Source organism: Perca fluviatilis, chromosome 3 (assembly GCF_010015445.1).
Source record: "Perca fluviatilis chromosome 3, GENO_Pfluv_1.0, whole genome shotgun sequence".
NCBI classification, from domain to species: Eukaryota; Metazoa; Chordata; class Actinopteri; order Perciformes; family Percidae; genus Perca; species Perca fluviatilis.
The window spans coordinates 3,458,906-3,483,061 of record NC_053114.1 but is presented as its reverse complement, the minus strand read 5'-3'; the positions used below and the strand labels follow the sequence as shown (position 1 = coordinate 3,483,061).

Below are 24,156 nucleotides of genomic sequence, written 5' to 3'. Positions count from 1 at the left end.
GTGTTTCCTCTATGTTGATTTGACCGTGGCGGCCCCCCACGGCAACATTTCTGCCCCCCACGGTATCAGAAATGGGCTGCATTGTTAAGAGTCCATGTCGGACTGCATTAAGATAATGTAATTAATAGTGGGTTTATTGTTATTTGCTACAGAATGCTTAGCCTATATGTCAAGCTCAAAGTTGGCCTATATCGTAACTCAAAAAATACAGTTCAATCACAACTGAAAATATGCCTCATTGTGTGTGTGAATAGAGGTGAATAAATATATTTGTTTGTGTTGCAGCAAAGTGTCAGTTCCGTTTCATGGGGTTTGTTGGACCTGCCCCCGCTGCTAAAAAAAAACCTAAAGGAAACACTGCTATGGTATACATAAAGAATTGTTACAGTATATTGTGTACCAGAGGAATACCATTTGAAGATCACAGTTAGGCCTGTTATTTATCTGACTTGAGCAAAGAAGTTGTCAAATTGTGCTCTTTCCAAAAGTAGTCCCTGCTTTGGCCGAAGCAAAAAAAAAAAACAATAAAAAAACAATGCTTGACTCCATGCCTTTTGGTCATTTTGGAAGGGTGCAGCGTTCAAATAGTTTATGTTAATATTGCAAAGTAGTCTCTAACATCTGCAGCTTGTGGTTTTCATTGATTCGGTCAGTAAGTAACGAGCATTACTTAGTCGGTCTTATCAGTAGTCGAAAAACCACTGGTGTGTTTTTACCTCTGAGTTGAAGGCGCTGCCATCCTCCGCTCCACGCGCCACGAGCGCACACAGCCACAGCGCGAGGAAGGTCCGTCTCCAGAGCAACGAGAAGCAGCTGTTCCATAAGGTGGAGGCCATGGTCTGGGCGCGAGGGGGGAAATCAGTCGTCGTTCTCCCGACGGTGTAACAAGATGCCTTCGGCAAGTTTTCACCCGCAGTATTGCTAGTTCAAGCGGTAGCGAACAAACTGTTTTTAAACTAATTCCCCTAGCAAGAATGCTACGACAGTCCTCAACAGTGCACTTGCATCATGGGAAAGAGCTCCATTCCAGATTTACAGTCAGAGCAGCGCTAGAAACTGCCCCTCCATAAATGTCGGTGAGTTGACTCACGTGCTCAATGCTCATACAGCTTTCTCCTTTTTAAGTTTTTCTCTTTTTTCTTTTCACAATTTACAGACTGTCTCACCTTTCTTTAGACTACTGCGCTGTATCTCTAGCGGGAGTTACCCACTAGAGCGCACGTCTCATTTAATCAACATCAAAGTTGTTGCGTTACTATTAGCAGGCTAACCTTGAAAGTGCACTTTACAAAAGAGCCACAATGCCTCCAGCAAAATGCCTATCAGCAAAGTGGGTCTACCACAAGAACGCTTTTTAGTAAATCATTAACTGCAAACATGTTCAAATCCAGTGGGTTAATATTAACCTCCCGTCGTGATAATGCCGAATAAAGTGCAGTTACATATACCCTGAGAAAGTTGCAAACTATCAAACAAGAAAATGATAAGCCCAAAGTTCACCGCACTTGACCGACTCCTCCAGCAGAAGCGAACACGGCTGCTTTAGCTCGCGACCTCTCTTGTAGAAAATACAAATATTTGACGGTTTCTTTCCCCTCAACATCCAGTTTTTCCCATTTTCCCAGAGGAAATCTTCTCGGAAGCAGATACTTTGCTAGTTGCTATCAGTCACGTCCTGAGTCAGTGGCTCTGTGTCGTCTCCCTACCGGAGCAGGACGGACAGTGGTCCGCTGTTCGCTGTGTTTCGGTACCTAACGTGGAGATGCCAGCGTCAAGCGTGACATCACGGTAACGAGGTGTCCCTGTCATGACTTTCAAAATAAAATGTAGTCCGACTAATAAACTGTATATGACGGCCCAGATTGTAATGAAAATGAAGACTAGGCAGAACGAAAGAGATACACTAATACAAACAGTTTAATTTATACAGACAAAAACTATGACATTTTTCCTTTTCAAATATTGTCCTATTAACAGCAACGCTAAGTAAAAACTGTAAAATGTTTGAGGAAGCTCATGGAGCAGATCAGTGTAGTCTATACGTGATACACAGGTATATGCAGTATACCCACTAAGAAAGCTCCAGGATTTCCATATAACCACTTAAAAATGCCCAATGACACGCAACAACATACTTTCCCTTATATTTTTGACATATTTAGAATTGTCATCTGTGTTGTTTTTTTATATATCTTTGCATAGGCTAAATAAAGGTAAACTGGTTGATAAAAGTGTATCAGAATGCAGGAAATCAAGTCTTTGCACTCCCCAAAGTCCCATTCTGGCCCATATATACATATACAGTACAGTATACCCACTACAATACATTAGACTACACTACACCACTGGAGTAGATAGTCTAAAATGTCAGGTTATTTGATCAATACAATTACATTTGATATAGGCAGCCAGTGATAGGCTAATGTAAATGCAAACATGTCTTTGTTTTTAATTGAAAGCATTTTCAATAAATGTCTTTCCAGGTGTGATTAGGTTTTGCCTCTTATGTTGAAGGCAACCAATTTCCGGCATTGTCTTGTCTTTCTGTGCCTAACTTGATGGATCCGACAACTACAATGCTCTTATCAACCGGACGGATGGAGGTGGAAGTGGTGAGGGAGCAGAGAGCCCCTTCCTGTGTTCACAGCGAAGTGAAAGACCACATTACACGCACGCACACACACACACACACACACACACACACACACACGATCTGAATATGACAGGATGTAGACTAGGCTGCTGATAAGGTATGAGATTTAAAACCACCACTATGTGTGATAAACTCGTTAATCATTAACCAATAGGCCTATCAGATTCAGAATCAGAAAAACAGAAAAGAATGTAGGCTATTGCCTATAGGCAAATCCCTAGGAATTTGCTTTTGTTGTTGGTGCTTTCATGAACAAATACAAAATTATAATGAAACAAATAATACATTCATATAACTATTTAACATTAAGAAAGAAGAGGCTGTATGGATTAGGAGAATGAGAATTTTGTTTTGCTACTGTGAGTTCCGTTCAGGCACACACAAATGCGCACATAGGCAGCAACAGCAACACACAGTGATTACACTTCTTGAATGCAGTGGCATCTATTCCGTGTCTGTCCATTATTTGCCATGTTTGTAAGCAATTTAAGCAGCAGCACTCACTATAAAAACCTTATTAGAAATAACGTAGCCCTGTTTTGTGTAACCCTCGTGTTGTCCTCGGGTCAAATTTGACCCATTTTCAAAGTTTCTATATCAGTTACTATGGCTTTCTTACAACCAAATTTCCCCAAAACAACATGGATGGTTCCAAACGCTTATTGATGATCACTACTTTCATGGTCTACCGGGGTCAAAATCTGTGATCATCCATAAACATATGTTCCTCTGATCCTAACTATTTGTCAAAACGATTCATAATGTTTGCTTATTTTACTCAAAAATGAGGCATAATTTCATGTAAATGAGGTTTATTGGCCATCGATTCCAAAAATAAGTGTAAAACTAGTGGTAATAAGTTATAAAGTTGGCTAAGAAGATGTAACACAGAACCGAGTGATAATTTATAGGCTACATTATGCTTTTAAACAGGCAAACCAAAACGGAGGACAAGTGCATGGTCGTCGACGGGAAGACAATACAAGGGTTAAACTTTTTTTTTTTTTATCTGCTTGTCCACATGTGTCCATGTTAGAAGGAAGCACCTGTCATCACTGCAGATGGGTTAATAGGACTGTAGAGAATGATCCTAGTTCCTCAGGCAGTCCCTGTCATTTGCTCTCTCAGCAGAGACCGTGGAGAGACATGTCTATATAATTAGATCCCTATCAATGGATCCGATCTAAGGCAGAAGGAAGTAGCTACTTACAGAATGGTTATGTTAATGGTTACTGCTTCTGGAGCAATTCTCATTGGTTGAGGAGTCACACAAACGGATTAAAGAGGGTGAGAGAGGGTGATAGTATGATAAAGTTCACCATTTATGCACTTACTGTTGCTTGGCATTGCAGCGAAGTATATCTAAAATGCTTACTTATCGTTGTTGGCATGAGGTCGATACAGGGGAAGTGGCACCGGTATCTACCAAACACACACAAACCAAAGCCTTCCTTATTTAAGCGCTTCTCAGTATTTTAGCCTCAGTATTTAGTACAGTATTTTTCAGCAAGTGTTTTAGATGTAGTCCTAAGTACAAATGAAAACAAAACCTGATATTTGCAAGCATTCCCACTTGGGAAGGAGGCAAAAAACAGCACTAGATCAGCAAACATTTTGCCAAAAGAAAGAGTTTGACTCCTTGGAAATCCCCATTATATATAATGTGTAGCCACTTTTGCTGACAACTAAAAATGCACCATTTATTTACAACTAAAGAGAGTGTTTTATAACCTAGGATTTTCCAGTTAGTCATGAGGATCAGCACCTGCTGCTGTGTGTGAGTCATTTTGCTTCACTAGGCTCTTTGTATCCAGGTGAGCAGTCGATGATGGTCTGTCTCAGGTAGGATCAAAGCCCAGAGGCTAACATCAGTCAACCCCTGGCCACACACCAGGGAGCTCAACTGGCTTGGCATCAACCAACCAAACGTAGGGAAATCCCTCGCTCTTGACAGATTTCTTTTTTACTTCATTGTTTTCCTTAATAAACCCTGACACTATTTGTCGCCCCACAACAAAACTTGTCACTCATAATACAAACCTAAAAAAACAGTAACATTACAATATGTATCACCATTGTCTTTGAGGTGGCTTTCATTATTTATTTTTTGCGCAGAAAAGATTCAATTATGAACGTTTGTAATGAACCTTACATTAAACTTTAGTGGCAGTTGAGTTTGTGTAATAATAACTGTTTGTGAAATTTGAAAGATGTGGTCGACGAAAAGTTATTTACTGTTGCTATGCTGCGTAAAGAGTTTTGAAAAGGTCAACTCAGTATTGAGAAATGTGTGTAACTATTTAAATAAAACTGTAATTGAAATGTATTTATTCATTGATGGAGAACAATTACCAACAGTCTTACTGGATTACTCACTGGGTTAGGTATCATACCTGATCAATCAAAAGTCTAAAATAGCCCTCTGATCTATATCTATTCTATTTTGTTCTACCTTTTTAATTCTATTCAAATGTATTTTATTTGGTTCTATCTGTTCTATTTATTTCATCCAGTTCTATCCTATTCTGATCAAGTCTAGTAGTTCTTGTTGGCTCTGTGCTGGCCACCTGGCAGAAAGGCCACCTGCATGCCCAGCTAGTAAACTTGCTGATGGATAATGTTCAACACACACACACATGCCACAGAAGGCATGCACAGCATCACAAGCTGCAGGTGGGTCCATAAACACAAATGGGTCTGGGTCTCTTGAACTAAACAGGTGGCTTGAATTCCGGTTCTTATGATGACAATACCAGCTCTAAACACCAAACACCATCACCACCACTTCCTCCTCAAGTCAAATGAGCCCGGCAGTTCTGGAGCTCCAAAGTGTTTCACATTAAATCAAATACATAAATAAATAATTATGACATAGATAACCAGAAGAATACGCTGTGGAAATATATAGGCTAAGTGAAATGATGTAAGAAGTTATTTAAACTTAAGTCATTATTATGAAATGTTATTTCATCCCTATTTCTTTTTATAACAGTTATATAGGACTTTTCATAATAGACATTCATCTTTTTTCATGATGTCACTTTTCATATTGTCACTTATTTCATGTGTTTCACATGTATCATTAAAAGTAGTGTTATGGAATAAAACTTGACATGAAGTGTGTAAGAAAAATGCTGAATTAAACGAAAACAGACTTTAAAAAGATAGATTTTTGATTAAATGTTTGCAATTAAAAATAATCAATAAAAAAATTAAATGTTTGTGAGTTTTGTTCAGATATTCTTCTTTATTTGCTCCACTAAATGTCACAATGCAAGAGATATGAAAATAGTGAATGACTTGCCATACAGATTCAGGTTTTGATGTGAAAGGAAATGTGTTGATCAAGCCACCAGGAGACAGACAGTTAAATCGTTTGCCTGTTACAGTGATAAATGTTTGCAATCACTGAATCCACCAGGCCTAGTTTCGCATTTCATTGTTATCATATCATAATTTATGCAACTCTTAACACCTTCTTTCACTTGATTTTTGTGATGTGCTACTCCCCTCTGTTGGTGGGAGAAGTGACTTGCAGCCATAAACCAGGTGATGTGCAGTTTTCACCCATGATGACGTTCAGGATCAACTAGCTATTACACCCATTTAGTTTTACTGTAGATTTAGTGCTTAACGTGTATACAGAATGTTGAGTATAATCTTTTTCAATTATTTAACGTGAGCCCGTATTCAGTGGCACAGAGGTGACACAAAATTAGCACAAATAGCTTTCTGTCTGATGCTGCTTCCTCTTTTTATTGCAGGATGAAATTTACATTACAGTTTCCTTTTTTGCATTTGCTCTGTAGTCACATCAGCTGTACTCTGTATTTCCTTCAGACAAAAATACTTTCTACACAGACTCAGTAAAGGTAGGCTATGTTTTGATTCCCTTTATTTCATTAAATCACCTAATTTAGCTATCTGTATTAATCCTACTATCGTGCCTAAGAAATATATTGGTTATTTAACTGTTTATGGAGTGTAGTTTAGTGACTGTAAAGGAAGTGTATGGAAATAACTGCTATCCATACTTCAATACATCAATACATCAGGTCAGGAGCTTGTGTTTGTACTTAAATATGTGTCTGGGTGTAAGACTGAAATACATGCCATCAGAGTGGTCCGATTCAATCTTTATTTCTTTGCCATACATTTATGACATATGTTTGTTCATAAAGCACAGACGTGTTTCTGTTCTCAATGAATCCTCTTTGCTTCACAGGATGGAGTGGTGGCTCCTCCGTTGGCTGGTCCTGTCTTTGGTGGCAAATCCAGTTTTAGGCCAGGGTTTACGTACAAAAATGAATGGGCATGCAAATTCAAGTTCAGGTCAGGGTAACGGTGAAAAATCAGTTGTTGTTAAGGGTAGGTATGAAAATGTAGATCCAGATAGGTGTAACCATACAGATATGAGCTGTAAGAGAAAAAAAACAGGTGAGATGCTACAATATATGTTTTTTTGGGGGAAATATATCATTTGTGTATATCTTGAATGTCAATACATTATTCATGTACTCCACAGAGGTTTCATGCACCAGATTATGTATGGAAGAAGTAAACAACATTTTCAAAACTGGAAACCAAAGCGACGCTATCATGTAAATATTTTAATTGTATTTAAAATACAAAATAAATATGTATATAATAATATATAATCTGTTTGGATGTTTATGTTTGTGTAAGTATCTGTGTTTGTTTTAGAGTAATACAAAGTATATTACTATTTACATGGGAGTAAAAACCAGGGCAATATGAAGAATTTGCAAAGGCTTGAGGCAGAAATGAGATTTAAGGTTAAGGCATTAAGTAGATCAAAGTTAATGATACGGTTTAAGGAAAACAATTGTTAATCAGAATGATTCATGTTTATAATTTGTTGTCATTTTCCACTAGAGCCATGGAGAACCTAGAACAGGTTCTAGAGGAAACCGAGTTGAATGAGACTACATGCTTGTCTGTCGGCAGTTTGGTGGCCATGCTGCACAAACCCAAAGGCCCCTTCGAAGGACTTGAAATTTTTGCCACTGATAATAAGGTAAGAATGCTAGTAGCTTGGCCCTAGATATGGCAATGTCAGAATGTCCAGACCTATTGAGCTATCTTGTCAATTGCTGGATGGGTTGTCATGACATTTTGTATGGATATTCAGGGTCCCCAGATGATAAATTCTACTGACTACTGAGCCCTTGAATTTTTCTCTAGTGCCATCATCAGGTTGACATTTGGGGATTTTAGTAAAATATAACTACTGGATGGATTGCCATGACATTTGGTGCAGACATTTATGCTTCCTAGAGATGTATCCTACTGAGTTTGGTGATCCCCTGACTTTTCCTCTAGAGCCACTATGCGGTTGGCATGTATTTTGAGTGAAATGTCTCAACAACTGCTGAAAGGATTGGCATGGAATATGGTACACACGTTCATGTATTATAATCACATAATCCTCTGACCTTGCCTCTAGCACGGCCCCCAGCAAAAGTGCTTATTAGTAAATGTTAGCATGCTAACGTGCAAAACTAACATGGTGACCATGGTAAACATGAGACCTTCTTCACATCAGCATGTTAGCGTTGCCATTGTGAGAATATTTGCATGCTAACAATATTTAGCTCAATGCACTGCTTTACCTAAGAACAAATGAGCCGCTAGCATAGTTGTAGGCTCTTAGTCTTGTTTAATGTACACCTGCTCTGAAACAAAATACATGCATTTATTTGTTTGTCCGTCCTGCCTTCTAATGAGGAGTGTGTAAAAAACGAGACATCTTCCTCGATTATTCGTTGGTGACGGTAGTATGTGGATTATGCCTGAAGTGTGTTCTCATTTGTAATCACTATTACCAGTTGTTCAACAAAGACTAAGCATTACCAGGATCTATTTAAAATACTTGCAAATGGTAAGCAAATTACCCATCCATAGATATGACGTTATATTTAGAATGTGCTCTTTTTAAAATGATAATTACTAGATAGGAAAAAATAGGAATACTAGGAAAAATGCTCTTCTCTGCTTTGACCCATCCACAGGAAGGTCAGGGCTCAGTGTCAGTTGCAGAACACTACTACAGGTTAATAGTGATTTTAATACTGTACTTTAGCAAGCTATCTGTTTTACCCAAGACTGAGCATTCATTGTTTTCAAATTCAAATTATGTCCTATGCTGATGACATGATACAAACGTAGCTCTGAGACCTGCATTATTTCTGGTACATGTATTAACATGGAATGTGTCGCTGGCTCATGTGGCTCTGTGCCTCTGATACAGGCAACGCTAAACAAGACTGTCACCAACAGCAGAGTGAGTGTTCGACTGCCGAGAGAGTTGGACGCTGGATCAAACAACACGATTGTGTTCTGCATGCTTACCTGGCCTGAAAGAAGCGTGGTCAGAGACTTCACTTTTTTATATAAAACTTTGTAGAAAATAATCTCAAGAGCTGTTGTCCACAAAACAATAAAGGCCTACTCATTTTGCATTGTATTTACATCGTAAACTTGATTTTGCATGTTAAAACCTAATTAAATTCAGTTGGTTTATAGAATACAGCAATTTCAATGGGCTGCAGATTTTTAGTGAAAACCAAGGGACCCGTAGCCCTTTGCACAGCTATTCCCTGGTTTAACTCTGACCTGCAGTGTTTGCTAGTTGTGGTTGCCTGCAGTTTGCTGTACTGTTAGAACAGGCATGTTCACCATTGCTTTCATGCTCTTATCAATAACATTTACATATTTGGGTTGAGCATGTATTTGGAGCGGACTGATCTAATGTGTTAACACACATTGTATCCTAAATCAAGCTAATACAGTTGGTAAAATGTTACCATAACTAATAGTAATAATGTCCCAAAGTATTTTAATATAAAAGTCAGGTTGCTCATTTTCAAATCATGTTTTTCTAATTATTTCCTGCATCCTGGGCAGCCTCTGGCATTCTATTAATATAAAGAGAGTGCAGCTAATCACGGTGAACATGTTCTTAATTTGTCAGTAACATTTTAGTGGTGTCATGTTATTTCAGTTCTGAGCAGAGACAGTTTTGAAACCAGAGTGGGCCTTTACTGTGGTGTGTACTGTATTTGTGTAAAAAAATGGAAATAAACCAAATAGTTGTAGTTTTTCCTATTACGTTTGAACATTTAATTCATTAGATGCTTTATTTTGTGGTTAAAGAAAATATCCACCCTAGCAGATTTTTAAAAAGATTGAATGAATGAATGTGCAAATCTCTCTTTATACTGTAGCTGGCGAATGCGTAAGTCATTTTTCTAACAAAATTTCTTAAAATGTTCTCGCTCAAGATGTTGAAATTACCACATAGTTTCATGCTCCAACTAACTCACAGCTATTTTAACCACAGGAGCATACACTGTGTCAAGTTAAGTGAGATGACTAGGGCAAAGGCTCATTCATTTGAAAATGCTAATAATATGTCCAATATTGTTTTTATAAAATAGGGAAAGATATTAAAAAACACTTTACATTGAATTTTTGCGAGCATTCAATATTTGATGTTAAGCTTTGGGTTTTTTTCTTATATGTTATCTGGCCAAATTAAGATAATGTGGCGTACACAAAGGACACCTAGAGCTGGTTTTCAATGTAAAAGTAGTGTACAGTACAGTAGTGATTCGACACATCCTTCACAAAAGAGGAAGAGGTGTCCATTTCTGACAAAATACAACATCCTCAAAAAGTGCAGCAAAGCATGCACGAGTAACAATAGGTTGATTGTGCAAGCAGCTCATGACGACCCATACTTACATTTGCTGTTAGACGGCGGCCTCTGTTGGCCGTAGTAATTATTGTGGGAGCAAACGAGGAAGTGAGGTGACAAAGTGTAAGGAGAGGAGGGAGGCAGGTTTGGGAGGGTTGTGGCTAGAAGGGTTACAGCTACAGCTGGTATTACACAAAATGAATCTCACAAAATCGAATATAATATAATAATATATTGTAATACTTTCACCCAGGAAACGCGTGTTCGTTCGCGTGTTTTAATCCAAACTACGATCTTTTTCCTAAACTTAAGTAGTCATTTTGGTGCCTTAACGTAACCGTCGTCGTAGCTGTATCCCATTTAGTCTCAACCGTTGAGTCAAATAAACACAGGACTTTCATTTAGGAGACTGGGGTTTGTGTCCCATTTGAAACCAAAAGTCAGCGGTCCCTTTTTGGAATTAACAGACTTTTACGTACTGTACCTTAGTCTGTGATGCAGTTACCTCCTCCATAGCAGTTTTAAGTGACTCATTTTAAGCCAACCCATGTTGTTTCACCAACCCTAACTGGACATTTTAGTGTGTTGCCTAAACTTAACTATTTCTGTTTCACAAGGTTAACTTTGTGTTTAATATAGTAGGCGTTACATTCAATAAAACAGTCACATGATTAACAGAGCCACCACGCTCAAATGTTATGGCCACATTGGACCTACTACTCTGTCGTTTAGGTATGAGGATGTTGACCAATACTGATAGACTGATAATAAGAGGATGACAGGGAAGCTTTTTCCTATAAACACAATAAATGGACTTTGGGAAAGTGTTCACATTATACATAATAATTGTCTTGCATAATCTTTCAAACTAACTGATTGACTGTATTGTACTGTAGACCCTATGCGGAAGCTCACATGAATTATATGAGAGCAGACTGGTTGGCCTGAGCGTGCGGGGAAAGACTATTTCAGGACTACAGGAGCGTGTCAACATCACAGTGAATCTTGCTGGAAATGGAACTACAACTTCATTCAACAGATCACTTACCGTAACTTTCACTTCTGTAACCTTGTAGATTTGTATATTCTGCCCAACAAAAGTAAGTTAAAACCATTTAAAATACAAATGTAAACCTAGTATTTTCTTGTGTCACAGGAAACCCTACAGCCCAAATGTGTGTTCTTTAACTTTTCAACAAAGGGTAAGTAAGGCCAATATATCTGTGTATAACAATGACTAAGACAATTAGTTGTTTTTAAATATAAGTTGGATTCATTGTGGTTTCACACATGACTAGTAAAGTGAGTTTATGTAAATCAAATGTGTCAGGATCATGAGTATAATTGATCCATCTGTCTGTTTGTTTGGACTTACCAGCATATAGCCCCGATGGCTGCATAACCCTGTGGGAATTTGGTCAGAGTCACGTCACCTGCTCCTGTGACCACCTCACATACTTTGGCGTGCTTTTGGTAGGGCTTCTTCACAAACACAAAGTTGAATCGTAGAGAGAGGGTTAGATGTACAAATATGGCTACAATAGGCCTTTTTCACAGCAGACGTTTTGACTTGCTACAGTAGGAAATGCACAGGTGTTAATAAAAAAACATTTACGATGGATCCAATGGTTTCAAGTGTCATAGTAAGCCATGACATTTTTTGACAGTGAATCAGCATTCACACAATACCAGGACCCTGAAAGTGGAATTCAGCCATAGCACGAACGATGATGTCATAAGTCATTTCAATAGTCATGGAACTTTTTTAAACTCCTCCTAAAGGAGTCAACAGATCCTTCTCAAATTGGGTCAGCAGAATGACTTTCTTAATGCCAAATTGCAAAGCTTTTGTGTTTTATTTTTTATGTTGTTATGTTGCTGTGGGGAGGCGGGCAATTTGCATGTTTCGTCATAACACAGGAAGCAACTGAAGCAAATGAAAGTGCTACAAACTACTAGTGTGAGTAGGTGAAATAACTTTATGAACAGAAAATACATACAGCACAACAGCGACAACTTGGTCTTCCAAAAGGAAATCTTAAATAAAATAGGCTTAAATATAACAAACCATATTTTATAAGTGGATAACTTTTTTTGACCTACCCACCATCAGCCCTTTAACTTATCCTTAAACATATCCTAAATAACTAGACTATATATCCTATGACTGCCATGACTTGATGAATATTTCCATCAGAGGGACATTGTTCTGTGTGTCTCTTGATGCTACAGTACCACCAAGTGGCACAAAAGTTTACAACATCAAATTCTACATTGTGACTTTAAGTAAAGATACAAGGGAAATAAAGTATTAATAAAGTATTATCAGAAAGATATCCTGGTATCGAAGGTATCAAAAATAGAAGTAAGCATTAACTTACTGACTAATTAACCTGAGGCATGCTAAATCTGGTGACTATGAGATCATTTAAAAATGATGTGCATTGCACATGTGCATAGTTGAATTTGTAACCATGCATCATAATGTTTTGTATATAAATTGTATCAGCTCTATCAAATAAATGTCATGAAGAAAAAATTCCCATGTAAAACGTAATTCTGTGTTTGGTCGTCAGGTTTCTGCTAACGTCTCACCTAAAGACCGGGAGATTATGTCATACATCACTCTGATTGGCTGTAGTCTTTCTCTGTTAACCCTGATCATCACTGTTCTGCTCTTCATAACAAATAGGTAATTTATTTTAGATTGATGACTGTCACTTCAATCTATCCTTTCACATATTTCCAGGTACAACAGCATCCTTCTGACCTTCTCCCATCACTTTTTCAGCTCTTCAGCTCTCTTCTTCCCCAATTTGTTTGACTTTTTCAGAACACCTTAGTCCATTTGATGCCTGACACCAGGCATCAAATGGACTAAGGTGTTTACTTCTTTCCAATACTTTAAAATGCAAAGTGCTACATTTCTTCTGATCATATTTTTTTCTCTCCTGACAGTAAATGCCATCCTTCCTTCCTTATTTTCTTTCTCTTATCCATCCTACCTTAATTCCGCCACTTTACATGACTTGAATTTCAGTGACACTATGGCATGACGATGAAATCTGCACAAAATGGAACACTTACCACAAATCAATTCTCCTCTGTCTGACAGAAAAGCCAGAGCAGATCTCTCTATGAAGGTCCACATCCACCTCGTCGTTGCCCTGATCCTGCTCAACCTGCATTTCCTCCCCAGCCAGGCGGCAGCACAGTCCTCCACTGGCTTTTGCCTTTACATGGCCCTTTCTCTTCACTACTCCCTGCTGGCCACACTCATCTGGATGGCCCTGGAGGGCTTCCACCTCTACCTTCTCTTAGTCCGAGTCTTCAACATCTATATCAGGAAATACTTGCTCAAACTCAGCGTGGTGGGTTGGGGTGAGTAGAGTCGCCATGGCTAGGGATCTACACGCTGTCAGCATCAGTCAACAAATGTTTGAATGAATGAACTCTTAAGCAGTGGTGGAAGAATTACTCAGATATTTTACTCAACCACAGTATTAGGGGACCACTAAGGTCTATATAAAAGAGACTTCAGATACAGTATTAGGGGACCGCTAAGGTCTATATAAAAGAGACTTCAGATACAGTATTAGGGGACCGCTAAGGTCTATATAAAAGAGACTTCAGATACAGTATTAGGGGACCACTAAGGCCTATATAAAAGAGACTTCAGATACAGTATTAGGGGACCACTAAGGTCTATATAAAGGAGACTTCAGATACAGTATTAGGGGACCACTAAGGTCTATATAAAAGAGACTTCAGATACAGTATTAGGGGACCACTAAGGTCTATATAAAAGAGACTTCAGATACAGTATTAGGGGACCACTAAGGTCTATATAAAGGAGACTTCAGATACAGTATTAGTGGACCACTAAGGTCTATATAAAAGAGACTTCAGATACAGTATTAGGGGACCACTAAGGTCTATATAAAAGAGACTTCAGATACAGTATTAGGGGACCACTAAGGTCTAAAAGCATCCAAAAAGCAGCATGTCATGGGACCTTTAATGTTACAAAAACACTGTAATTCCACGATGGATTAAAAAAGTTTCTGGATGACCTACAATTTTTAGAGGACCTCGTTGAAAAGTGCATTTCTCTGCCTCTAAAAAAGAATGTAAGTCTATATACTATTGATCTGGAGATATTAAATATGACATAAAGTAGCCTATGTATTGTCGTGTCGCATGCAACAGCGTTGACTTTAGTAGAAGCAATACCACATTGATACCAGAAAAAGTCCTCCATACAAAACTCAAAAGTATAAGTGAAAGTAATTTAAAAGGATAGTGCAAAAGTTAAAACATCAAATTGTACTTAAAGTACCAAAAGTAAAAGTACCGATTGTGCAGAATGGCCCACTTCAGAATACTGTATTATTATATTATAATTATTGATGCATTAATGTGTAGTCTATATTAAAGGTGCAATATGTAATATTGTATGTAATACTGGCAGCTAGCGGTTAAAATAGTTACTGCACTACCAATTCAAAATACTGGACAGTCGTTTCCCCCGCCCCCTCCTGCCCAGACTCGAAGTTCACGGGGGTTGCCAGGCTGAGACCGCAGCATTCACAACAATGTTGCTAGACACTTTTCTCACATAGCCAGACATTACTTCACAGCACAGCGGAGTACTTAACGTTATGCTGGCTATATCGACAGTCATAAAAGCCTGTGCTCACGCGGAGCCATCAATCAATCAATCAATCAAATTTATTTATAAAGCACTTTAAAAGCAGCCAACGTTGCACAAAGTGCTGTACAGATAAAATTTTGAATAATATAAAACATTTACATCTACATTTAAACATAAAACAGTATCACAGTCAAAATAATTACAGAAAAATGTCAGCCTCTGCTGGGGAAGGCCAAGGAAAAAAGATAGGTTTTAAGAAGAGATTTAAAAGTAGACAGTGAAGAAGCCTGTCTTATAGGCAGAGGTAGCTCATTCCACATTTTTGGAGCCGCCACGGCAAAAGCACGGTCCCCTCTAAGTTTCCGCTTAGTTTTAGGAACATTCAGGCGCAGTTGATCAGCTGACCTGAGTGAGCGGGTCGGAATGTAGGGGTGTAGCAAGTCGGACAGGTATGATGGGGCAAGACCATTTAAGGATTTAAATACAAGTAAATTCATTTTAAATTGGATCCTAAAATACACGGGGAGCCAGTGGAGTGAGGCTAAAATGGGGGTAATGTGTTCATATTTATGTGTTCTTGTTAAGAGACGCGCCGCAGCGTTTTGTACCATCTGAAGACGAGCGACTAAAGCGGCACTGATGCCTACATACAGGGAGTTGCAGTAATCCAACCGAGTGGTCACAAAGGCGTGCATTACTGTCTCAAAGTGCTGTCTAGTAAGAATCGGCTTTATTTTGGCTAACTGCCGTAATTGGAAAAAGCCTGCTTTAACCACCGCCCCAATCTGTTTGTCCATCTTAATATCTGAGTCAATTTTTATTCCTAAATTGGTAACGGTTGGCTTGACATATTGAGCCAAGGGACCCAAATTGACAGAAGGGGTCCCAGTGTGGACACCAAAAACCATCACTTCCGTTTTAGTTTCATTAAAACTTAAAAAGTTAGAAGCCATCCAGGCCTTTATGTCATCCAGGCATTCGAGCAGTGGTCTGAGAGAGTTGCTCTTTCTAAGTGGCACATAGATTTGGCTGTCGTCAGCATAGCAATGGAATAGAATGCCATGCTTCCTAAGTATTGTACCAAGCGGGAGCAGATAGAGTGAGAAAAGAAGAGGGCCTAAAACAGAGCCCTGTGGGACCCCACACGAGAGAGGAGAAGAGGAGGACCCCGATTCACCATAGCTGACACAGAAAGTGCGACCTTCCAAATAGGACCTGAACCAGCTGAGAGCTACACCCTTGATTCCCACCCACTGCTCCAAACGAGAGATCAGGATTTCATGGTCCACCGTGTCAAATGCAGCAGTTAGGTCCAGAAGCACCAAAACAACACAGTCACCAGAGTCAGTGGCTAAAAATATATCATTAAATACTCTTAAAAGAGCAGTTTCTGTGCTGTGCAGGGTTTTAAAAGCAGACTGGAAGATCTCAAGAATGTCGTGTTCTTCCAAAAAGGCCATTAGTTGACTGTAAACCAGCTTTTCCAGTATTTTAGATATGAAAGGTAGTTTTGATATAGGCCTGAAATTGGCTAGATCTGCAAGGTCGAGTCCAGGTTTTTTAGTTAAAGGATGGACAACTGCATGTTTAAAATTTCCAGGGACCACGCCTGAGGAAAGGCTACTATTGACAACTGCAAGAACAGATGTACATATAGTAGGGAAAACATCCTTAAAAGTCGAGGAGGGACAATGTCATTTGGAGAACCTGAAGGCTTCATGTGGCCAACAATCTGCTGTAGCGCAAACGGAGTAACAGGTTCAAACTTCTCAAAGACAGCAGAACAGACAACAGAAATGGAATTGTCATAAGTAGGTGTCATTTTTGCCCTAATAGAAGTGACCTTCTCAGTAAAAAAATGAAGAAATTGTTCACATACAGCATGAGAAGTGTCAGCACAGGTAATGTGCTGGACGTTAAGAACAGAATCAATAGTTTTGAACAACATACGAGGGTTGTTGGAGTTAGACAGAATAATATCAGACAAATATTTCCTTTTAGCTTCTTTCAAAATTGACATAGCCATAGATATATACACGACGCGGAGCTCTGTAACCAACTGACAGACACACTTTTTCGGCTTAAAATTACAGTATGAACTGCTAAAAACACAACAACCTCACCGTCCTCTCCACACGCCAGGCAGGCACACTTCCTCGGCTTAGAATTACAATACGAAACGCTAAAAATACCACCACCATGCTGACTGAACACACTTCATTGGCTTAGAATTACGGCAACAATCGCTAAACACACTGCAAACTCATAGTCCTCTCTTTACGATTTACAGCCCCCCTCTCGTGGCTTAAAATAACTCACCGTTGTCGGCTCCAGCTGCTGAACTACACGTTGTAAACAGCCATGGCCCGCTTTTAGCAGTTAAAAGGGTTAGCATGGCGGCGTTAGCCAGGACCAGTCGGGATCACTTTACTGGCTGTGTCTCAATTGTTTTTGCGAGTAACCAACTCGGGTACTCTAGCTATATAATTCAATGCGAGTACACAAATGTTGAAATGACATAAAATGCCCGTCCCTAGTGGCTGTGATAAATTAGCCTGAAGCTAATGCTTACCTGTTGAGGAGGAAATTCTGCGTCCTTTTGGGATCTAAGCTGTCTCCATCTTTCAAATACATCTCCATTATTTACCAGGGGGTTGTTACGTCTCTGGTCACGCAACTGTTAGAAACATGCTCTTTTCTATTTTTTAGGTCGGGTAGAATCTATCTCCGTTGATCCTGTTTGTTTGTTTGCTGCTTTCATGGCTGTACTACCGTTACAGCTGTAGCGCGCTGGGTTTACGTTTTTCCAGGTATATCTGGCAACCCGGCCTGGCTGTCAAACTGGGCCGTTGATAACAACACACAGACCAAAACATAAACATAAATTCCGTCACGGAATGTAAATTTCAAAAAGAAAAAATACTGACATTAGCATTGGTGTCAGAAAAGATAGTATTTCAGTTTAACATGTTTCCTTAATATCTGATGAGGCATTGGTGTCATTTTTGGATTTATTACAGTACAAATATTACATATTGGACCTTTAAGTTGTAACGTTATTTTTTTTTTTTTTACTAAACTAGTGCTGTGCCCGTTGAAAACGGGCTGATTGCTTGGCCTGTGGTGTTGCTGCTTGTAGAATTTATCAAAACCAAAGTGTACCCCAACATGACTTCCAGAAGGACCCTGAAGCACTTAATATGCAACTCCACTGTATCCTACTAGCTATTGACTTAGCGTAGGCTACCTCTACATCAGAGGAAGACATAGGCGCCATTACCGTGGGTGCTCCGGAGTTCGAGCACCCACGGAAAATAACAGCACCCACTGAGCACCCACGTGTGCCAGACTGCCAGTAGGCTACATTTATTTAAAATTAAACATTGCAATTGGTGCTAAGTGGAGCATCTGTCATAATGTGATTGGTTATGTCACTGTCAGTCCCCTGCTCCATATCCTATCCACCAATCACAGCGTCTCTTGGATGAAAACTAAACTAAAAAAACTAAAATAAAAGTAACAAATGTGTACAAAAGTTAGGCTGCAGTTACAAAATGCAACACGTGTCATGCGCGGAGTCTCCCCTCTACTCGCACGCATCCCACCGGGCCTGCTGGGCTGAATAAACAAACAGTTTACATGCTTCGTCCTTGTTGCATTATTCTAAACAGATTTCTGCAGTTCAAACAACTCGGAATTGTAGTTGAGAACGTCAGTTCTAACGGCCCACGTGTTAAAAAAGTGTCGGTTTAAATCGGGCTCATAATTACAGTTAACTGTCGTGTCGGGCTCGGACACAACATTCTTGGGCTCGGGCTGGGTCGGGCTTGATTTTTTGGGCCGATCTAAGCTCTGGTGGTCAGTTAAACTTCTCATCTCCAGTCCTATCTGTATTTGTGAGAAGTGGCGCTGTCCTGAGTTGAAACTTGACGGCTTTATTATCGAGTTAACAGTGTGTTTGTATCGGCTGCTGTCCGTTTCCTAAGGTTCTGAAATGCAAACATTTTTTGGCTACTTTTTTTTTTTTTAAAGGGCATGCGCGCGTGAGCACCCACGGAGGAAAACATAAATCGGCGCCTATGGAGGAAGACATTGTGCTTCTATATTTACCTGACAGAGAACATTGCAGAATCAGAATGTAATCACAAAATATCACAATTAAAATGTGGAGTAATCAGACATTAGTGTCATGGACTCAGCAGTGTGCTACCCCCCTGCCCGTTATGAGAGCTAATCAGCACATATCTGCGATCATCAACCACCAGAACCAGAGTGTGTGTGTGTGTGTGTGTGTGTGTGTGTGTGTGTGTGTGTGTGTGTGTGTGTGTGTGTGTGTGTGTGTGTGTGTGTGTGTGTCTCTCTCTCTCTGCTCCTGCTCCTGCTCACTCATTGAGCAGAGGGGGAGGGGCCAGCGGCTAGAGCAGCCAAAGCTAATGTGTGCTTCTTTTACCTGTATATTTAAGCAGGCCAGCTGACAGTCTTGCCTGGGCCCGGGACGAGATCTTAGATGGCCCCCCTCGCGGCCAGATCTCTCCTTTTCCCTTGCTCTTCCTCTCCTCACATCTCTCACTGAAATTAAGTGTGTAATCAGTCTCTGATCCATCCTGCTCAGACTCTCCGACAGGGCAGCGAGCCCCCCCGCATCTCTCTCTCTCTCTCTCTCTCTCTCTCTCTCTCTCTCTCTCTCTCTCTTCTCTCTCACGGGTAGCCTGACTCTGTCCCTCCGTTGCGGGGCAGCGGGCCCCTCCCGCATCACTCTCTCTGTCACCTGACTGCAGCTGGATCTCTCTCTGTCTCATCCTCTCTGACGGAGCTACCAAACTCAACTGTTTCTGTCAAAGTTAACGTGTTGTGTCAGGCTTTTATACAAGCTAATGGACGTTAACATGAGAGCTGGCCTGTTACGTTACGTTACAAGGCTCGTAAACGTTGGCTGCGCTGTTTCTTACCTTGCTCTACGTTGACAGTTCCATCTTCACCGTCACCACCTTTTTTTTAAATATTTGTTTAGAAACTCTCTAAGGCCTCTATTTTCTTCTTCTCTTTTCTTTCCTTTTCCGAGCTCCGGACTTGTGCTGACCGGACATTTTGAGCGTACTGAACTTCAAATCAAGTGACAATATCAAATTTTGATCAGTGGCCAAACCATTTTTATGTTGGGGGTGGGGGGTTCTTGACCACCATCTCCAGGACAATTAGGAAGAAAACAAATAAAACGCTTTTATTTAATTCAAATATTATGCTACATATTTTTTTCCACAAATATGCCTATTTAAAAAAAAGATTTTTAATTCTTCCGTAATTTAATGAGGGCCCAGTTCTGGCCCCCCCCCCCTACTGTGGGCCCGGGACAACAGACCCGTTTGTCCCCCCCTATCGGCGGGCCTGTATTTAAGGATAGCTTTTGCATTTCTTATCCAAACAACGCCAAAGTTGGCACTTACTCGTGCCCATAGCAAGAAACCTGTCAAGTTTGAAATCCATCGGACTAACGGTTCGAGAGATATGCGCTTAACACCCAGACAGACACACACACAGACAGAAAGACGTTCCTGGAATTATAGATAGATATACTGCTGGCTTGTGAATTTGACCACAGATTCAAAAAGTTGCATCTTTATCAATAGTAGTACATCATAATGTACTATGTGTTCATTACATTTTGTATTATAAATGTGAATCTGCAAAGTAACTGAAGTTATCAAAGTGAAGTACAAAGTACAATACTTGCCTCTGAAATGTAGTGGAGTAGAAGTAGTAGCATAAAAGGGTACCCACGACTGTACTCACATACAGTACTTGCCTAATCCTTGTGTTTCAGGTATCCCAGCAGTCATTGTGTCCCTGGTGGTCATCATCGACAGAAGCTCGTATGGACCTGTATCTCTGGACTCGGCTAACCCCAACAGCACCGCAATGTAAGGGAGAAGAGTGAACAAAAATGTGCAAGCATCTACAATCTAGACTAATAATTAACTGACATTTAAGGGTTTTGCATGTGAAGCAGAGCACAAACCCCATTCACAGTAACAGGATACGTTTTACTGCATATAGCTGAATTTCTAGTCACCTGAATTGACATTTTTACAAACATTTTTCAGTGTATGAGATGAAATCTACTTCTCTCTCTCTCTCTCTCTCTCTCTCTCTCTCTCACTTTCTCTCTTTTCAGATGCTATATAGTCAATGACACAGTGAAGATGGTGACTACAGTTGGAGTGTTTTGCTTGGTGTTCATCTTTAACGTGTTCATGTTAGGGGTGACAGTCAGACGCGTTGTGACTCTCCGCCAGAGCAGAGAGGTTTGAGTCAACGTGCACTTTTTTTCATTTTGCTCTTGTCTCGGAAAATGATCTTAAAAAAATGAGGTCTGATGATATATGTTTTTATATTTCTTGCTGTCAACATATCCAATGAAACCAAAACCAACAATCAATTGTTACTTACAAGTTCCCATTTTCAGTTTATTCAAAGCCTAATATAATGTATTTCTAAGTGAAATAGAGCTCCATTATTGTCCTAAACAAATACTTGAGCCACACCATTGCACTGGGTTACATGGTCCATTAGATCCTTACACTGACCTGCTACTGTAAAAAAAAACTCACTAGAGCAACAAATATGTTTTAATCTGTGGTCAAAAATAATCACTGACAAAAAAGTTTGTTTTTTAACCTGGGGTTTTATGCTCAAGAAAGTTTGAGCGTTAAACACATAATTCACTTCCTGCATTCCGGTGAATTTTTATGCACCAAGTTGTGTCTTTTTAGCATCAAGCAGTTCATCGAAAATGAAAGTATTCTGCCTCTTTCATGTTTTTATTTGGGGAGACAAATGCACATGTTCTAAATATTAAGAGGCACGTGTCCCCCGCTGCCCCCACCCCCAAAATCTACACCTATGCTGACAAATTAACTATTTACTCCTGTTTGCTAAAAGCTACAGTGGCCAGCTGTTCTCAGACTCTGAGTCGTACTTTAAAAATTAAACCATATATTTGTGACCGTTGTGTCATTTTCAGTAGAAACCGATGCACTTGAGTCCGAGGGCCACAGACACAGTAGGGATGTTGAAAAGAATTGATAGACCGCCTGACACAGTTTGTTTCGGTCTTTTCATGAGATTTGTTGACAATAAGAATGGTAGAATATCACTGGTCTTGTTCTTTATCTTTGTCTGATATCGAAAGGATAGCTTTCCCTTTATAAAAAGAAATCAACATACATTGGATTGTCCAATCTGTGTTTTGCTGCTTTTATGATAACTTCTCATTCATGTCTGGTAAATTTGTTTAATAGTCATTCTTATCATAGTTGTGTCCCTTATACATACAGTCTGTATAAGCGTGAGGGCATAATATGACTCCTGAGAGCACCGTATTAAACAACTTGAAGAAGACAGTGTTTTCTAGACTCGGGGTATTGTCCTCAAAAAGCTCAAAAGTTTTGATGTTCACTCTTCCAGACAGCAAACATGTCTCTAACCTGGTCTCTAACTGGTAGTTTCTGATTGTCTATGACCTGCTAATGTGTATACTAATTACACTAATACACTATATTTTGCATATCAGTTTGGGCCAAGAGACCATAACAGAGCCAAGCGAGACATCTATACCCTGCTGGGGGTCACCACTCTGCTCGGCATTACCTGGGGCCTGGTCTTCTTCTCATTTGGCTACCTGACCACTGCTGGCCTCTACCTCTTCTGCATCCTGAACTCACTGCAAGGTCTGCACAACCTGCTTCCACATGGTTTACTATGATGTTACTGTAAATATGACAGAAAGGGCTATTGGTTGCACTTGTTGTATATGCAACGTTGATCCTCTTGGTTTGACTACAGAACTTTTTTGCCCAATCTAACTTTGAGAAGGAATTGTAATGTTTTGTCAGTGCCAGACCATACACGCCAACTGTCCCACTCTCAATGTGTAATGGAAACCCAAATTTGTACAACCGCATGGCTAGCTTCACAATTACTGGTCAAAATCTCTCTTTTTAACCATGACACAGGCTGGGTATTTATTCCTATTGCAAACAGACAATATTACCTCAAAAGTCAGGGACATTGTCAAGAGTAAAAGATGCATATAGTAATACATAATAATATTGTATGTGTAATGGATTTTGGCCTATTTGTATATGGACAAACAGGGACACGACACAGTTGTTTATCAGTGGCATTTGCATGATTTGCATGATTCTCTCCTCCTGTACGATCTCTAACACTTTTCTTCTTTGACTCAGGTTTCTTCATCTTCCTGTGGTTTGTGATGTCTCTGAGAAAAATTGGAAAACCAGCTGATAACAGGAGTAGTGAAACACGCAGCACCAACGGCTAGGCCTAAACCCAACACACCAAGACAGTTTTCCTTCTGTATGTGCTTGTGTGTGTGTGTGTGTGTGTGTGTGTGTGTGTGTGTGTGTGTGTGTGTGTGTGTGTGTGTATGTGTGTGTGTGTGTGGTTTGCCCTTATTATTTCTGCTTTAGATCATGTTTGAATGTAAAACCATGTAACAGAGAAGCAAGCATGATAGTTAGTGCTAGCTCATGCAGGTGACTTTAATATTAGTTTTAGTGCTATTTTTAAAAGTTTTGCCGTTAATGTCTTACCCTGGTGTGCTAAATGCAAATTATGCGTATGCAAATGCATCTAATTGCACTAAATTGGCACACATCCACTATTTTGCATTGTGTCCAGATGAGTTGTGGGTCTGATCTGACATTGATTGAGTGCTGTGAGAGAGCTCAGATTCTCTGAGAGTGAAGATTATGTGTCCTGCGCCTACAGAAAATACATCTTTCTTTCTTTTCTTTCTTTCTTTATTATGGATAGCCCCATCTCATTTTCAAGGGGGTTTGATGCATATTGTATTTGGAATACTGACTGTTTTCATCATGCATACATATTAAACTTTATTCATGTTTTTCTAAAGGCCAGTGTGTGTGAGTATTTATCTGCATATATTGTTTTAATGTTGTGCAGTTTCAAGTATTTTAAAAGTGTTTTACCTTTACTAATTCACTAAAGGCTGACATATCAGGAGCTTTACAGTCTCCAGTAGTTTTCCAAACCATGAGGTTATTGTACATGATATCAAATTTCTGTTGACAGACCCGGCTTACTGTA

The 24,156-nt window shown here is 39.6% G+C and overlaps 2 protein-coding genes across 2 annotated transcripts in view; one reads left to right on the top strand and one right to left on the bottom strand.

Moving 5' to 3' along the window:
* The window catches only part of mmp15b (matrix metallopeptidase 15b), a 36,790-nt gene extending 35,025 nt beyond the window's left edge, over positions 1 to 1,765 (bottom strand). The window contains exon 1 of the mRNA XM_039794972.1: positions 717 to 1,765. Coding sequence (XP_039650906.1) covers positions 717 to 836 — 120 coding nt within the window. The 5' untranslated portion in view covers positions 837 to 1,765. The remainder of the gene's footprint in view (positions 1 to 716) is intronic.
* Positions 1,766 to 7,169: 5,404 nt separating this feature from the next.
* On the top strand, positions 7,170 to 23,955 carry LOC120555474 (adhesion G-protein coupled receptor G2-like). The gene is made up of 12 exons (XM_039794173.1): positions 7,170 to 7,254; positions 7,550 to 7,691; positions 8,925 to 9,044; positions 11,270 to 11,422; positions 11,530 to 11,575; positions 11,752 to 11,846; positions 12,950 to 13,065; positions 13,489 to 13,754; positions 20,849 to 20,945; positions 21,200 to 21,329; positions 22,598 to 22,754; positions 23,274 to 23,955. The coding sequence occupies exons 1-12, from the start codon at positions 7,202 to 7,204 to the stop codon at positions 23,366 to 23,368; spliced, it is 1,470 nt and encodes a 489-aa protein (XP_039650107.1). The 5' UTR covers positions 7,170 to 7,201; the 3' UTR covers positions 23,369 to 23,955.
* Positions 23,956 to 24,156: the final 201 nt, after the last annotated feature.

What these genes read in the sequence shown, in the direction of transcription:
- LOC120555474 (XM_039794173.1), top strand. Translation starts at nt 7,202, where the DNA reads ATGGAAGAAGTAAACAACATTTTCAAAACTGGAAACCAAAGCGACGCT. An exon ending in AACCAAAGCGACGCTATCAT is followed by an intron (nt 7,255 to 7,549) that starts GTAAATATTTTA and finishes ATTTTCCACTAG; the next exon opens with AGCCATGGAGAACCTAGAAC. An exon ending in CATCCTGAACTCACTGCAAG is followed by an intron (nt 22,755 to 23,273) that starts GTCTGCACAACC and finishes TCTTTGACTCAG; the next exon opens with GTTTCTTCATCTTCCTGTGG.